Genomic DNA, 17,948 nt, shown 5'->3' with positions numbered 1-17,948 from the left:
TCTCTAGGTCACGGTTCCACAAAGGTGCTTTTTTTTTTTCAAAAGGCACTGGACTTTCAGTTTTTTCTTTGAAGACAAATGCAAGGCATTTGATAAGGTACACCATAACCTACTACTAGATAAAGTAGAAGGATGTGGGTTAGACAGCATCACCACCAGATGGATTCGTAACTGGCTGAACAACCGCACTCAACGTGTAGTCCTCAATGGAACTGCATCTACACGGAGGGAAGTATGCAGTGGAGTACCCCAAGGCTCTATTTTTAGGCCCAGGACTCTTCAACATCTTCATCAATGATTTGGATGAGGGGATAAATGGGGAGCTCATCAAATTTGCAGATGACACCAAGCTGGCAGGAATAGCCAATGCTCCAGAAGACAGGCTTAAGATACAGAAGGATCTTGACAAACTTGAACATTGGGCACTATCTAATAAATGAAATTCAATGGTGAAAAGAGTAAGGTTCTACATTTAGGCAACAAAAACAAAATGCACAGGTACAGTATAGGTGGTACCTTGTCCAGTAGTAGTAACTCTGAAAGGGATCTTATAGTCCTAGTGGACAACCATTTAAATATGAGCCAGCCGTGGGCAGCAGCTGCCAAAAAAGCCAACACAGTTCTAGGCTGCATAAATAGAGTGATAGAATCAAGATCACGTGAAGTGTTAATACCACTTTATAAGGCCTTGGTAAGGCCACACTTGGAATACTGCATTCAGTTTTGGTAGCCATGATGTAGAAAAGATGTGGAGACTCTGGAAAGAGTGCAGAGAAGAGCAACAAACATGATTAGGGGACTGGAGGCTAAAACATACACGTCTCTGAAGTGTAGTTCTTCCCTGCATATCCTAGGGGTATTTTAGGAACAACTGACCATCATGTCTTTAAACCTTGATCAAAGATTAAACACTGATTGTTATTCAATTTCATTTTTGGCTCATTATGACTTGGATGTATTCTCAAACTTCTATGGGTCTAAACTATTCTCAAACTTTACAGGAAAATATGCATCTGTTAGATAAATGCAAGTCTTACATTTTAATGCTTAACAGCTTTTAACAGTTTATTTTTTGGTAAAGACCAATAAAAATGCAGGAAATGAAGTATCCAGATACCAAGTAACTGCTCAATTTCCATCCCATCTTTATTGGAGCAACTGTATCTAAAGAGAATGGAATTTCAATTTTTCACAACACACAAACATTCCACAAAGTTACATGGCAACCAAAATTTTAATATAAAACTTAAACACATTCATCTCTTTAAATTACAGCTTAAAATAATGCTCAGGCTGTGCCACTATCACGGTTCTTAAGAGCAACAAGTAGAACCAAAGCCAGAAGTTCAATTTCCTAGGTTTATTTCACATTTTTTTTTTAGAAAAAAAAAAAACATCCAAAGAAGGGGTGTGGGGGAGAAGTTGAAAGTCTATTGAGTCATTTGAGCTTCCATAGCTTGTGCTGTCCATTCCGGGGCGGTCTGACTTATCTTCTCCAAAAGATTGTTAACTTGGAAGCAAAGCGACTGGATCTGTTTGTCCCACGTCGGTAAGGCTTCCCGTGCTAAAATAAAAAACAAGTACATAAAATAAACAACAGCAGAAGTTTCATGCTTGTAACCTTCATTCTGATAAATGCAGTTTATTATATATGACAAGCATTAGCAAATATTTAAAAAGTACATAAAATAAACAACAGCAGAAGTTTCATGCTTGTAACAACCTTCATTCTGATAAATGGAGTTTATTATATATGACAAGCATATTCTGGATAATTTAGAACAGGACATTTACAGCACTTCCACTGTATCTAGACTGCCATCTAGGGGTTGAAGGAGGAATCACTGACATGTTATAACACAAATGCAAGATCTGTATTAAGGCAATTATTTATTAAGTCATCCAAGGTTTGGAAAATAGACTTTTTCAAACTTTCATTATTTCCAAATGAAAGTTATTTATCTCTACTCCAAGTTATAGCCTTACATAAAATGATGTCTAGATGCTTAATTGCCGTTTCCCTGAAAATAAGACCTCCCTGGATAATAAGCCCAATCAGACTTTTGAGCGCATGCGCTAAAATAAGCCCTCCCCTGAAAATATTGCAACACAGCAGCAGCCATGAGGTCACCACGCTCGCCGCCTCCTGCACCTCAAAAATAATAAGATCTCCCCGAAAATAAGGCCAAGCGCTTATTTTGGGGGCCAAAAGAAAACAAGACCCTGTCTTATTTTCGGGGAAACACGGTATTATAGGTAGTCCTCACTTTATAACCGGTTGCTTAGAGAATGTTCCGAGTTATGACAGATCCACGAAAAGGTACTTATGACCCAGATTCCAAGTTCTGACGGCTGCCCAACCCTGTAGTCTCATGATTGCATTTCGGCACTTGCCATATGGTCCACATTTACGTTTGCAGCAACCCATGGTCACCTGAATGCAATTTATGACGTCTTTTGCTGGAAACAGGCGTTTTACTATCTGTTTCCAACAACCACAAAACCCCACCCATTTGCTTAACAACTACTGCAAAAAAAAGCCAGAAAAATGCACCAGTCACATGATAACCTGCTTAACGACCGGCATGGCTCACGACTGTAATTTTGGGTTCTATTACAGTCATACATTGAGAACTGCCTGTATTTTTAACACAAGAGTTTAGCAAGCTGGTAAACAATATTGCCTCCTATTGTTTGGTCTGGCAGAAGAGATACTGTTATGCTCCTTCTGCCCACGGAGGAAGCTGCTGGTGTGTTCCTTCACAAACAACACGGAAATGCATTGGATCAGGCTGTGCCCATTTTGTCTGCCTGCTCCACTGAATGCACAAAAGCTTCTAGGCACATCGGCTGATGCGGGAGGAATCCTCAGCCAACCCTCTCTAGTTGCCACATGTTCATCTGGAGGAAATTTAGCTGGTTGCACTAAAAGAGTCACCTAGAGCCAAACTTACTTTCAAAGTGGACTATTCCATCTATTTGATCAATGAAGCCATTCATGCGTCCCTCGGTTATCATCTGGGAGGCTATCTTTTCTGCCTGAAAAACAAAACCAAGTAGCACATCAGCTTCACTTGAACGAAACAGGCCAGTCCTGATATGGTTTTTACAACATGTATGTGAAGGTATCTAATTTACTGGAACTTTTAAAGAAGAGATTGGACAACCATTTGTCTGAAATGGTATAGGGTTTCCTGCCTAAGCAAGGGGTTAGATTTGAAGACCTCCAAGTTCCTGTTCTGACCGAGGCTTCCCGAGAAGCAAACTCTTTGTCCCAACAAAAAATCCTTTTATTCATTTACTGTGAATTCTGCTCAGTCACATCCAGCAAAGTCTTTCAAGGGAGGATTTACAGTCACAGACCTTATCTGGCTTGGAGAGCTGCCAGGCCGATATCTGCAAAACTTGGCAAAGAGTCTGTCACGAACCAATTAAGCGAACTAATTGTCTCCTGCAAACTCTACTCCCCTTTTATTTCCTCTGGGAGGGGCCATTCATCGTCCACCTGTGGCTTTACTCCTGATTTGACCCCTGTTCTTTAGCTGTTCCCTTCGTCTGGCCACTCTGCCCATGCGCACACTGGGAACAGGCTCCAGCTGTTCATCTGCCTCACTGATGTCTGACTCTAAAGGAAGCTGATAACTGGCATACGGCTCTGGCCCCCTCTCTGCCTCTAACTCAGAGCCCTCATCAGAGCCTTCCCCAGACTCCAAGACTGGCCCATGTTCCTCCCCAACCTCCTCTCTGTCTGAATCTGCTGTAAATCCCGCTGGCGCCACAACAGTTCCCTTCCAACTCTATTATTCTGTTTCTGTTCTGTTCTTTTTCATCCTTCCAGAGACTCGATATTGTTGGGAGGGGGGGGGAGTGGCAGGAGGCAGCTCTGTTTCTCAACCTCCGCTACACGGAGGGGGGGGGGTCAGAACACATATCATTCCAAATTATAATAATATAGCAACAAGAATACATTGTGTATCTTTTTTGTCTTTGCATCTCATATAATAGGTCCAGTTTTCCTTCAGTATTGTTAGTTCTTTAAATCAATTCAATTTAGGGTCCAGGTCTTTGCAATTTCTTATATAAACTCAACCGTAATGCTGCTTCCATCACCTGACTCTCAAAGAGTCGGCATCACAATTTACAGTTTAGCAAAAGAATGAATGAATCCCTGGAATATACATACCTTGGCTGCAGGTATTTCTAATAAAGCTCCAAGTTCTTCAAAGGTAATGTTGTTATATAGTTTGCTTGCAGATAGCAAATTATGTTCAATGACAGCTCTGTCCAAAATACTAGAACCTAAGGAGGGGAAAAAAAATCTATGGATCAGCTACATGTTTAGCTACAAAAGATGTAAATGTACATAATGCATACAATACATATGCCAATAATATATGCGTATGTATGTGTTAAGGAAAAAAAATAGAAAGGAACAGGTATATATTAGTACAGTGAAACTTCCAATGAACAGTTCATTTGAGAAGATGGGAGTCTGTTAAATCCAAATGTCTGTTAAATTGAATGTACAGAATTTGCACCGATTTGTAGAAGACGCAGAGCCTGGGGCAGAGTCAAGAGAGGAATCAGTCTGGAGGCTTTCCCATAAGCAATCAGAGTCCAGCCCTTGAGTTCCATGGGTTCTTATCCAGTGCCAGTTTAGTGATGACTGTTACTTGACTAGATTATTGTGTGTAGGCAAGAGTGATACATCTTAACTGGAAGTAATTTCGAGACCCACGTGATGCCGCGTAATGGATCAAGTTTGCGTCATTTGCTCCACCTCCTGCCAACCCAGCAGTTCAAAAGCGGGTGACTGTGGGTAAGATAGGTGGCTACCACTTCAGGGGCCAATTTAACAGAGACATGAAAGGACCCCACCCCCCCAGCCAGGCATCGCCTAGGCAACAATGATGTCACTGGCTAATCTTTCAACCCGGAAGTGCCTCAGTGCTTCCGACAGGACAGCGAGAGTGGCTGGAATTTAACTTGCACTCCTGATTCTTCAGGGACGCGGTGGCTTAGTAGCTAAGACGTTGAACTTGTCGATCAGAAAGGTCGGTAGTTCGAATCCCTAGTACCGCATAATGGAGTGAGCTCCCGTTACTTGTCCCAGCTTCTGCCAACGTAGTAATTTGAAAGCATGTAAAAATGCAAGTAGAAAAATAGGAACCACCTTTGGTGGGAAGGTAACAGCGTTCTGTGCACCTTTGGCATTAAGCCATGTTGGCCACATGACCATGGAGACGTCTTTGGACAGTGCTGGCTCTTTGGCTTTGAAATGGAGATGAGCACCACCCCCTAGAGTCAGGAATGACTAGCACTTATGTGCGAGGGGAACTTTTGCCTTTACCTTTTTACCTGATTCTTCATACCTGACAATTTTTGTCAACGGCATAAATGGCATTATTTTCAATAAAACCTCAATGTATGAACAAGTCCTTGATTTATGATTTTAAACAATGGAAATTATTTATGCTAATCAGCTGAACTGAAATCCTCTACTACTTACAAATGTCCTTTTCTGAGTGGCCAAAAATTCTACTGTTTAACCCATGGACGCTGACCACTGGTTCAAAGAAGTATCTGCTTTTTGGCCCTTCTCACTTATTACTGCTGTTGCTAACTCATTTGAGAGACTTACTAGGGCTACAAATTAGATCTCTCCACAATGGGATCTCCTTGTCTAATAACATGCCTTCCCTTTTCTCTTCCATCATTCAATTATCTTAAAACTCGCATGCAAGTGTCAGAAGTTTGGTTCTGTTTCTGCCTTCTCTCCCATTACAAAAAAATAAATAAAAGAATCAACAGGCCACCTTGTTCTTCTATAACAGACAGCTGCTTCTACTGCAAAATGTTTCTGCTTGCAAACAGCAGGCATTCAGAGGGGAGGACTCTGATTAGCATAGGCCTGTGATGGCGCAGCTGTGGCACGTGTGCCACAGGCGGCACGTGGAGCCATATCTGCTGGCACGCATGGTCAGTTCTAGCCTGCATGCGCGCACCTTTGATCTTTGGCCTTCTGGAGGCCCAGGATAGGCCATTTTTGCCCTCCCCAGGCTTCAGGAAAGCCTCCATAGCCTGGGGATTGTGAAAAATGGGTGGGGAGAGCATGGGTTTTTTTTTTGTGCACACGTGCACATTTGGGGTCGTGCTTTGCATTATGGGTGCTGGCACACGCACAAACTATAAAACACGTGTGCTCACATTTTTGGCACCGAACAACGAAAAGGTTAGCTGGTATATGTATAGGCATCACTGGTATAGGCAATGCCAACTCCCCCTTACATTGAAAGGGCACCTAATAGAGAATGAAAATAACAAAACTTGCATAAAAGTGTGGGTGCAAATGAGATTACAATGTAAAAACAAAAAACACGGAAAGGTCATCCTAATCCTAACCCTTAAATGATTTTTTCAGAATCAGTTCCAAAATAATATTTTTATCGAGAACTAGGGTCTGATTTCTGACTCTGGTTTCAATTTGTCCTATTCTAAGTGGTTCCTAGTCTGCCTCCCTAATTCCTTTTTCTAAAAATCCTTTTTAGAAAAACTCTGGCATTCAAAAGAAATAAATCCAGTGAAAAGCACGGAACATTCTGAGCAGGCATTAGAGAAGATTCCATAATCCTTCCAAAGCATGCCAAACCACCATTCATGCCTCCAGAACTTTCTATTCTACGGACAGACCAGTCAGTCATGCAATTCCATCCTTGAATCCAGAAAGGGAAATTCTGTATTTTTGTTCTCACATTTACGTATATGAAAAATAGGATAGATAGGGCAATTGTTCTATTTTTCATATACCTAAGCGTGAGAACAAAAATACAGAATTTTCCTTTCTGGATTCATCGCCTACTTTTTGGTGGCCTTCATCACCCTGGAAGTTTGTCATTTAGGACAGAATCCCAGTTTGTGTCAGGCAACCGGTTTGGTATTCATCTGAATCTAATAATGCATGTTGCCAGTGCATCTGTCAGCTGCCACCTTAACACTTGCTTCTGCTTCACTACCATGAACTCTGGGGAGGGGGAATGGGAGGGGGGAATGCTTGGGGAAAAACGAAAATGACTGCTGTATTCCACCCCCCAGCCCATCTCCAGCTGCTTCAAGGTCACCTGGCTTGGAGAAGGAAAGCAGCTGCTGTTCTGACCGACGCTTCCCGAGACGCAAACACAAACTCCTTGTCCCGACAAAAAACCCTTTTATTAATTTACTGTGAATTCTGCTCATTCACATCCAGTAAAGTCTTTCGAGAGAGGATTTACAGTCACTTGTTTGGCTTGGAGAGCTGACAGGCTGATATCTCCAAAACTTGGCCAGGAATCTCGGAGAGTTACGAACCAATTAAGCAAACTAATTGTCTCCTGCAAACTCCCCTCCCCTTTCGCTCCTCTTTTATTTCCTCTGGGAAGGGCCATTCATCGTCCACCCATGGCCTGACTCCCAAGTCGAACCGTTCTTTACCTGCCCTTTTCGTCTGGGAACTCTGTGCAAGTGCACACTGGGAACAGGCTCCAGCTGTTCATCTGCCTCACTGTTGCCTCACTGTCTCTGAAGGCAGCTGATAACTGGCATACGGCTCTGGCCCCCTCTCTGCCTCCAACTCAGAGCCCTCATCCGAGCCTTCCCCAGACTCCAGGACTGGCCCATGTTGCTCCCCAACCTCCTCACTGTCCGAATCTGCTGCCAGTTCCGCTGGCTGGTGGCGGGCCACAACAGCTGCATACCACCTATGCTTGAAGTAACCATTCTGAAAACATCTTGCTTGAATGAGGTAAATGGGTGGCAGTTAAGGGATGGAAAAGTTTTAATTCGGGGATTTTCGGCGCACGCTTCTCAGTTCTGGCTATGGATTAGTGAGATGCACTTGACTTCTAATAAAATTATACCTTTCTCAACAAATGGAGCCAAATCATTTGTATTTAGAGGTTTAAGTGGTAGCAAGTTTAACAGTGTCAATGTATAACATTGCCCAAGTAGTCAATGAGGAATGGGAAATTATGAGGAATGATTAACATATTATTCAATATTTCAAATATGATGCACCATACTAGACCATACTAGGCAAAGTACCATCAGCCGTTGTTGCTTTCTGATGGGGCATGAGCATGGCAGCGAACTCTTGCAGCTGGTTTCCCCTTATAATTCTGTCAAGGTACATTTTCTCCAGAATGCCATAGGCTGCAAGCTGCTGGCATCTTTCATCCTTGAAGAGGGTGGCTAACATTCGGGAGCGCTGCTGTCCTGAAACACAGTAAGAATAAGGTTAACTTCTCCAACCTCTTCTGACCCAGCCTTCACAAGCAATAAGAAACTGCTTGCTCACAAGTTAACACAAACTATTTTTGATTTAAGTCAGGGCAGGAACAGTCTCTGTTCACATCGGCCCTATTATTTCCCAGCAGGGAGGCTCCATTGGCACCTCAAATTCAGAGCAATCAGTCCCGACAAACCTGGTTTTGGCAAAGGAATTCAACATGGATCGTTGTACACTGGAAAATTAATGGTTGGGAGACTCCAAAACCTTTATTTATTTCCCAGCCAGGGAGGGGCTGGCTAGCATCTACATCTTCTCCCCCCCGCCCCCCGAGAGCCGGCTTATTGCTTTCCGTTGCTCTCCTCTCCTTTCCTCTCTACGCCTACGCACACCTGGAATGGGCCCTACCTATTCCTTCCCCCTCACTCAGCTCCCGAAAACAGCTGCCTCTCTATCTCGGGGAGGACGGAAGACCCCGGCTCTGCATCTGCCCCTGATCCTGCTTCCTCATCAGAGCTTTCCAAAGGCTCCGAAGCAAGCCCAGATTCCCACTCAACCTCCCCCTCGTCTGACTCTGCTGCTAGCTCTGCTGGCAGCCGATGGGCCACAACACAACCCAGACACAACATGTAAAATCTGCAATAGATTTTTTAAAAAAAAAATCCACTGGATTTGTTTTGTCAATCTCAAACTTCAATCTGTCTGTCCGACATGACCTTGTGGTTAAGAAAAGAGGCCATCATGCTGATTAGTTGGGACACAATTGCTGATACCCCTTGTTTAGTGGCTGTCTCAGATAGCAGCCGTTCACGGCTACAAAAGTGATGATAGACAACATTGCGACCGATCTCATTTACAACTTTCGCAGTGTCTCTCAATCATGTGTTCCCCATTACAGTCACTTTACAGATAGTCCTTTCTTACAAAAATTGAGCCCAACATTTATGTTGCTAAGCGACAAATTTGTTATGTGAGTTTTGCCCCATTGAACGACTCTTCTTGCCACATGTGCTAAGTGAATCACGGCAGTTGTTTAGTTAGTAACACGGCTGTTAAATGAATCTGGCTTCCCCATTGACTAGGCTTATCAGGTGGTTGCAAAAGGTGATCTGATGACCCCGAGACACTGCAACCATTCATAAGTGTGAGTCAGTAGTCAAGTAGCCGAATGTAAATCACGTCACCATGGGAATGGTCATAAATCACTTTTTTTTCCAGTGCCCCTGTAACTTGCAACGGTCAATAAATGAACTGTCGCAAATCAAGGACTACCAAGGCAGATTTTTTTTCTTCTTCTTCAGGCTAAACTGAAACAGGCTGTTTGCTGCAAGGAGGTAAGTCAATAACTATAAATGCCTATAGAATGTTCAAATTAGTAGACTTATTTTTTAAAGACTGCTTTATTATTGTTCTAGACAACAAAATGAAGAAGCTTTTTAAAATAAATGCTTGATCTGAAGAGGCCCAGTGCTATGATATCTTCTTTTAAATAGCAAAGAACAATGTATACTTCCAGAAAGCCACATCAATTTTAACAGCATCTGTACAAGTATAGTCTGAAATGCAATACAACAAACAGTGTATATCTTCTGTACTGTTTGCTGTTTGCTGCAAGGAGGCAAATTGCTGGGAGGCAGAGGCAGATCCCCCCCCCCCGTTGTATAAGGAGCGTCTTATACTTCGGAGCATCTTATACCCCGAAAAATACGTTAAAACTTCACCTATCATTTTACCTGCTGAGGCTAAGATCGTACAATGCAAGGCGTGCTTCAGGGCTTCGAGCCGCTCACTTTCGTGGACTATGCTTTTATAAGAAAGCTCGTTATATCTTTGGGCAGCTTCAATAAATTTCCTTCTGTAGTCAAGAACACGAGCGTAGCATACCTGGAACAAGGAAAAACGTATCACCAAAAATCGTTTGGGCTGCCAAAATTTCTAGTGTTGCAGAATAGCATTTCAATGGCAATCAAATCCGTCGGTGCTATTTTTAAAACAAAAGTTATATTGGACAACCACAATTAATTGAAACTCATTTGTCCTGTTCAGTTTGGATATTGTGAAATATATCTCACTGAGGATGCTGCAGCTGCCATTTAAGTCATCCGTTCAGAGCAGCATAAAAGAAAAAGAGATTGTGGAGATAAAATTTGTCAGCAGGACATTTTGTGAACCTTTGTCTTTATCAGCTCTAACACCAATTATTATTATTATTACTACTGCTGAGGGAAGGAATATGGATCACTGGACAATTTTAGACCTAGAGGATATTTCTCAATATCTTGTTGATACAGTACATGCTCTTATACCTACAACAGACCACCCTGAGAGCATATTATACAAATAAGTCATAACTTTGCATGCAGGAGTCATAAATATTAATAGTTTTGTTATAATCTAGCATAACAGTGGCGCAGTGGTTAGAGTGAAGTACTGCAGGCTACTTCTGCTGACTGCCCGCTGCCTGCAATTTGGCAGTTCAAATCTTGCCAGGCTCAAGGTTGACCTTCTCTCCTTCCAAGGTGGGTGAGGACCCAGATTGTTGAGGGGCAATAGGCTGACTCTGTAAACCACTTAGAGAGGGCTGTAAAGCACTATGAAGCGGTATATAAGTCTAAGTGCTATTGCTATTACACACAAAACCAAACCCATTATGAATATTTTACCTTATAATGAATTTGTAACTGCTCATTGGTCGATTCATTTTGAAGAAGGGATGCTCTATTTATATAAGCCTCAGCTTGAACGGGATCATCATCCTCCAGATAAAGTCGTGCAATTTTCAGATAAGTTTCCAGTTTGTAATCCACATTGTACTGCCTTGAATAGTGAGGGAAAAAAGACGGAGTTTCAGTCCCATATTTGAGCAGGATCATACTTTTTTGCAAGTAGATTTGAACAGCCTGCCAGATTTCACAATAAAGCATGCAGAATTGTACGAATAAAAAATTGGGGATGGTTGTGTTCAACAATTGATGGCAATTTCACACTCTACCATGACTGAATAGGGGGAAACCTCTTCCAAGAAAAATGAATAGCTTGGGGGGAAGAGAAACTGTTCTCTTTGATTGAAGCCCAGACTGAAGCCTTTTGCCTAATTATACTCTGGTTTGCTAATTTCTTTCCAGATTGATGCAAGATGCCTAGCAGAGCCATTTAAAGTCCCTGGTGATCCCTGGTCCTGTTGTCCTCCCCCTCCCCCCCCAATCTGAGAAATATCTATTCAGGTTTTTAAAAAAGACGGTTTCATATGCTAATGACAACTTTGCAAGAATTGATTTCTGATAACAGTCTCTGTTCAAATTGTTTTTCATCCACCCTATCATTAACTCCCTTTTTACAATCCTGTAACACCCCCCCCCCCCTCTTTTGGGACAGAGTCAGGGTGACTGGATGGAACTGAATGTTTATTGGCTGTATCTAAATCACATTCAACCACCAACTAAATGGCCACAAATCTTAAACAAAAACCTAGTGTACTAACAACAAAACACAGCACAAAGCCTCCAGAGTGTTGTTTTAAATAAGGAGCAAGATGTAGACTAGAAGTTTCAAGGGACAAATCCATAGCTTCATTAAAGTAGCTGAAGGAAACAGGCTATTAAAATGCAGCTGGCAAATTGCATCCTTTTATAATCAGGAATACAGCACTATCCTATTACTAAATAGCTCAGTTTTAAGTATTACCTAAAGTAAAAATATCCTCAAGTTAGCTCCTAGCTAACTTTTTAAGGGAGGCACACAGGTGTAGTTTGCCTTTTGGAAGACATTTTTGAGTTCTTTTATTGTGTAAATACTCGCTAGATGATCTTACAGACAAGTACTGCAGTAATTAAATCAAACTCACTTCACCCTCCAAAGGTCAGTCTCCAAAGATCAGTCTGGTGTGGCCATTGGCTGAGATAAGCATTTTGACATAAACACTTGACATTTAAAAGACACAAGGATCCCAACAGAGATAAGACTTTTAGAAGCTTGCTGAAACTACTGATACATTTCTGATTCAAAGACAACTGTTGAAAACAATTAAGTTTCTATACCATATTGTGAGCGAGCAGCAATAAGACACCATCACTTTAGAAGTTAATTTTGTGTTAAAGAAAAAGGGATAACTGTTCTATTTACTTTTGTCCTGTTTCAAGAGGAATCCCCACCAGCACTTGCGCTGCATTCCGCCAATCTTCTTCTTTCTCATAAATGGATGCGAGATGTTGTCTTATAGAAGCAACCTGGAGGGAGAAAGAAGGGAGGTGAAGGCATAGGATAAACTATAACCCATTTATCTTATCAGAAATATGTTTATTTTCCAGCGGCCGTTGTGCTTGTTTCAATTTTTCTCCATCCAGTAGATTTTGACAGGAACCTCGCTGACATAACAAATATATTGAGGAAATATTTGCAGAACAGGCATTTTCTCCCAATCTCTGAAAAATGAACCTGTTAGCTAGGATTCAATGTATTTCAGGATGGGTGGCCTTGGTAACCATAAAATATCTAGGTAATGAGATAAATAACACAAGGAGTTACACAATGCTGATCTACAAAATGAAATCCATCAACAAGGTGAATCCCAAGACAGTTTTGCTAGGGTCCCCCCCCCCTTTTTTTGAATGAATGAAAATGTATTGCAATCAAAGAACCCAATAACAAGCATAATGACACAGAAAGAAAACAACATACATTTTATCATTACATGGGAAGCAAGTCATTCAATACTTATTTTCTTCCTCCAATTCTTTTAAAAACACTTTTAGAGGTCTCTTCTTGCATCAAACCAAAGTATGAACAATTTAAAAGGGAAAAAAAATCAAAATACAAAACTGCTTAGCAGCATAAGCATGTTGAGAGAACTATGTATCTCTAGTTATAGTCTGGTTCCAAAGCTGAAGCAAATCAAAATAAGTGGTTAATCAAGTGACCAGTGAAATGTTTCCAATGCAAACACTTATCCTAAATAATAGTTGAATATAATAGAAACCCAAATGCTACTGTTGGGGGGGGGGGGGCAAAGTGCCTTTTAATTCCTCTCCTACTTACAGTTCTCTCTCCCCATAGCACATCCCTCCTTGTGACAACCACTTCAAAATCTGTTGATGATCCAACAATTATCTGAAGCACATTTTAAAGGTGTGCCATAAGTTACCAATTGCTCCCTCCTGTTGGAAAAGTATGGATCTGGGGCAGTGGTGGGATTCAAATAATTTAACAACTGGTTTTCTGCCCTAATAATTTCTTCCAACAACCAGTTCACCAAACTGCTGAGAAAGTTAACAACAGGTTCTCCCGAAGTGGTGCGAACTGGCTGAATCCCACCACTGATCTGGGATGGGGGTGTTATCCATGAGGTCTTGTCCTTACCTGTTCCTCAAATGAAATTACACGAGGTTGGATCTTTTCTAAGGTGAAGTGGTAGATCTCTTTGGCTGTACTATCGGGAAGGTTTGGAAGATGCGTGCAAAAGTCAGTCAACAACTGGCGTGAAATTACTAAACTGACATTTTCGTTTACCACTAATACAAAAGAGACAAAGAGAAATAACGTCATGTTTGCATTGTCATTTTAAACAGTGCGCTGATCGTAATTCATTTTTCTTATTTAAGCCTGAACAATGAATAAGCCAACAGTTTCCAGGGCAAAGTTTTCAGCCTCTGAACCATCTAATGGTTGTATGAGACATAACATTTCTGCACCAGCATACCAGAGATCTATTCTGTAATTTAGCTTTGCTGATATGCTACCACAATGTCAAATTGCATAATCTAGAAGCAGGCAGAGAAGAACCTGCTGAATCTGTCACAACACAAGCGATTCAGAACAATAATGATGTTCAGGTGTTCAAACTCTAGTAGGGTTTTTGTGCAGGCTGATTCCCTTACACCAGAGGTCTTCAAACTTGGAAACTTTAAGACTTGTGGACTTCAACTCCCAGAATTCTCCAGCCAGCTATGCCAAGTTTGGGGACCCCTGCCTTACACTATGAGAAATATTCAGAAATTTTATTGCAGTGTTTCTCATAGTATTTTTAAAATGTATTTTTAACAATCCAGTCCTAAGTAGTTTTCTTGAACAAGAACTTCCAATCTCATGTCTGCCGTACACAAAAATAACTACATTTCAGAGTTACAAAATGTTGCCCAATTACATAGATACTCTTATCGTAAAAACAAAGAATCTTTTTTTACCCAACGGAAAGTATTACATGCACAGGAACAAGGAAGCCAAATTACATAAAGAATTCAGATTGCTAAAACGTGTCTCTCTATAAACCAACAACAAAAAAGTGCCAGAGCAACTTAGAAAGTCAGTTTTTCACTCATCACAGGGTTGTGATCCCAAGCATTAAATCCAAGTGGGTTTTATCACAAATAAATCTACTCCACAAAGAACTTCAGTGTTTATTAAGAACAACTATGAAAACTTCAGTTTAGTTATAAATACAAAGCTAGAGATTTTAGTTAAGTTCTCCACTTTGTTTATAGTAAAGCTGTTCCCATTAAATGGTCAGTTCTTCTATAATGCTTCTTTTGTAATATTCCAAAGGCTAATGCAAAAATGCTCATCAAGGAATAAATCCTCTCAATTTTGTTAAAATTTCCAAGTGTGCGTAATTGAATTAATTATTAATGAAATCAAAACTCTGTAAACATCTGGTTCAATATATAATTTGGTACCACTCAAAATCCTTTTCCTGATTGCAGTTCAGTATGTACAACAACGTCATGCAACACCAACTGCAGTTTAATAAACTCACTTGCTTCTACAAAAGCTTTTAATGCTTCTAGTTGTTCCACTCCTGACAGCTGAATTGCTTTCTCCAGTATCTGTCGATACCTGCCAGAAAGTTGTAAAAATAGATGGCAATTAACTCTACATCCTAAATAGGAACTTTGTATTTCATTTCTTCCCATTTTTAGATAATACAAGTAAATGCTTTTTCTTAACCTATAAAAGTTATCCTGGTCTCCTTTACTTCAGTTCCTTATTTCTTGGAATGTTATTTATGATGGGCAGCAGATCTAAAATTCGTTATGTTTTTCAGAATAGAGAGGTGGAATATCTTTTTGTTTTTGAGCAAGACTGTTGGATATAATCTTTCTTATACTTGCCATACTTCTGCACTTTCCACCAAAGTAGAGATGCCCTCAACTGCTAACACATTCACGTCTCTTTTTTGCTGAAATATAGAAATGATTTGCTACTGCAAGCTTCCTATATAAGATTACACTAATGGGATTTCATGCTAGTCTCGTTGTTCAGTCACTAAGTTGTGTCGAAGTCTTTGCGGCCCCATGGACCACAGAATACCAGACACCCCTAGTCCTCCATCGTCTCCCAGGGTTTGCCTAATTCATGTTCATTACATTGATGGCCCTATCTAACCATCTCATCCTCTCCTGTCCTTTTCTCCTTTTGCTTTCAATCTTTTCCAACATCAGGATCTTTTCCTCTTCTCATTGGGTGGCCAAAGTATTTGAGCTTCAGCTTCAGGATCTTTCCTTCCAAAGAACAGTATGGATTGCCATCTTCAAATAAAGTCAAGTCTTATCTGAGCCAAGCTCAACTCTGGTGACTTAATATCCATGGTGTTTTCTTAGCCACAATAATGCCATCTTCAAATAAAGTCAAGTCTTATCTGAGCCAAGCTCAACTCTGGTGACTTAATATCCATGGTGTTTTCTTAGCCACAATAATGAAATAATTGCCATTGCTTTATTCCAGGATTTAAAAACAAGACATTTTCCAGTCTAGCCTACACACAGGATACTTTATGGTCTCCTATCTAAGTTCTGATTATGCTTAGGTTTTGGGGATTAACTAGAATACACCTTTCACTCAGATCTCCCATTGTGCCCTTGAACTGCAGCTTGGTTCTACCAATTGTCACTTGAACACATTTCATGTTTTAAAAAAAAAAACACTAAAATATTTCTACTTCACAGTCCCCTATGAAATCACTTTAAAGCAGATTTTCACCTGTTTACTTTGAATAGACAGAGATTAAGAGAGAGAATCAGTTTGGTGTAGTAAATGTGCTGGTGTAAAAAAAAATCAGAAGCTTGTGAATTGTAGGCCTGTCTTGGGCTTTAGGAAAGCAGCTGGAGCTTTGGGCCAATTCCTCTCACTCAGCCTAACCCACCTCACAAGGTTGATTTGAGGAAAATAGGAGACAGCAGTATTAGGTATGTTGGCAGCCTTGAATTGACTCTCTCCCTCAAAATCTAATCATATCACAGGCCCTGGTTCTTTTTATTGTTATTTTTGTTAGTTGTGAAGTTGTGTCCAACCCATTGCAACCCCATGGACAACGTTCCTTCGGGCCTTCCAGTCCTCTACCATCCTCTGGAGTCCATTTAAGCTCACACTGACTGCTTCGGTGACTCCATCCAGCCACCTCATTCTGTGTCGTCCCCTTTTTCTTTTGCCCTCCATCTTTCCCAGCATTAGGCTCTTCTCCAGTGAGTCCTTCCTTCTCATTAGGTGGCCAAAGTACTTGAGTTTCCTTTTCAGGATCTGATCTTCTAAAGAGCAGTAAGGGTTGATCTCCTCTAGGACTGACCGCTTTGATCGTCTTGCAGTCCAAGGGACTCGCAGGAGTCTTCTCCAGCACCACAGTTCAAAGGCCTCCATTCTTTGGTGCTCAGTCTTCCTTATGGTCCAACTTTCACAGCCATACATTGAAACTGGGAAAACCAGAGCCTTGATCTTTTTATTAATTGGCTCCTATTTTATATCGATACTCCAGTTGATTGCAGTACATTATTGCTTGCATTGTTTTATTCTGTGTTTGTACTGCACTAAATTATAAGCATATAATAAGAATTGGTCTGCTGCGGTGGTTAAGGTGCTGAGCTAGAAACAGTGGATTTCAGTCCCCTTTAAAGCATGGGAAGACGACGTTTTCTGAACCCAGCCTACCTCACAGGGTTGTTGTTAAGGGACTATTATGTAAACCTCCTTAAGTTTCAAAAATTAAAGGCGAGATATAAATCCAATCATAAACACCTAAATAATCAAATACATCTGCTGCCACTCCCTACCATTCCGTTAAGTTTAATTCTCTGCTGGGTGTACATTACCCTACAACCCGAAAAAAAAGGGCTGAGGAAGACTGACTGACCTGAACACCAGGGTCTCCAGCTCCGAACCCCCCAAAATAGTCACTCCCTCTCCTCTAGGCCCATCCGTGGGTTTCCCCTCAGCTCATAACTCCAACTCCGGCCTTCCCAGACCCTCAGGATGGAGACCCGCTCCGGCTTCTTTATCTCTTCCCACCCCTGCCCGATCCTCTATCAATAACTAGGAGGGAGGGAGGGTTGAAAACGGCCGTGAAGGCCGCCTCACTCACTTCCCCGCCAGGTCCTTGTGGGAGCCGCTGGAGCTCATGAGTTGGGTCAGCTCCTGCCTCACTGAAGCCGCCATCTTACTCGCCCGTCCCTCACGGGGTGTGGGAAAAACAAGCACGAGCTGGGACGCCGCTGCGTAACCACAGAGCGGGCCCGCCTAGAGCGGATCGGACGCTGGTGTTTGAGTGTATGAACGTCGGCCTCTGTCTCTGTTTTGTTTTCCTTTATAATCCCTCTGCGTAACCACAAAACGGATCCGCCTACAGCGGATCGGGCGCTGCTCTTTGCGTGCGCGCGCGTCGGCCTCAGTCTCTGTTGTTGTTGTTGTTTTTAATAACCCTGCGTAA

The 17,948-nt window shown here is 41.6% G+C and overlaps 1 protein-coding gene across 3 annotated transcripts; it reads right to left on the bottom strand.

Moving 5' to 3' along the window:
- Nucleotides 1–1,128: 1,128 nt before the first annotated feature.
- COPS4 (COP9 signalosome subunit 4) lies at nucleotides 1,129–17,907 on the bottom strand. 3 transcript variants are annotated; one of them, XM_032224451.1, is made up of 10 exons: nucleotides 17,604–17,907; nucleotides 15,009–15,088; nucleotides 13,616–13,767; nucleotides 12,383–12,486; nucleotides 10,924–11,077; nucleotides 9,994–10,144; nucleotides 8,065–8,247; nucleotides 4,184–4,299; nucleotides 2,955–3,039; nucleotides 1,129–1,564 (listed from the first exon to the last, which is right to left on the bottom strand). In XM_032224451.1, the coding sequence occupies exons 1-10, from the start codon at nucleotides 17,675–17,677 to the stop codon at nucleotides 1,431–1,433; spliced, it is 1,233 nt and encodes a 410-aa protein (XP_032080342.1). In that variant the 5' UTR covers nucleotides 17,678–17,907; the 3' UTR covers nucleotides 1,129–1,430. The 3 variants fall into 3 exon arrangements, with proteins under 3 accessions (XP_032080342.1, XP_032080344.1, XP_032080343.1); XM_032224453.1 differs by lacking the exon at nucleotides 17,604–17,907 and adding an exon at nucleotides 17,376–17,537; XM_032224452.1 differs by having other exon boundaries at nucleotides 1,383–1,564; nucleotides 8,077–8,247; nucleotides 17,604–17,904.
- Nucleotides 17,908–17,948: the final 41 nt, after the last annotated feature.

This window comes from Thamnophis elegans, chromosome 9, assembly GCF_009769535.1.
Source record: "Thamnophis elegans isolate rThaEle1 chromosome 9, rThaEle1.pri, whole genome shotgun sequence".
In the NCBI taxonomy this organism is placed as follows: Eukaryota; Metazoa; Chordata; class Lepidosauria; order Squamata; family Colubridae; genus Thamnophis; species Thamnophis elegans.
This window is presented reverse-complemented; position numbering and strand designations above follow the sequence as displayed.

Excerpts from the sequence above, each read along its gene's own strand:
- COPS4 (XM_032224451.1), bottom strand. The coding sequence starts at position 17,677 with ATGGCGGCTTCAGTGAGGCAGGAGCTGACCCAACTCATGAGCTCCAGC. Across the intron at positions 13,768-15,008 it reads AAAAGCTTTTGTAGAAGCAA|TGGTAAACGAAAATGTCAGT; the intron begins GTGAGTTTATTA and ends CTTTTGTATTAG. Across the intron at positions 8,248-9,993 it reads TACGATCTTAGCCTCAGCAG|GACAGCAGCGCTCCCGAATG; the intron begins GTAAAATGATAG and ends ACTGTGTTTCAG.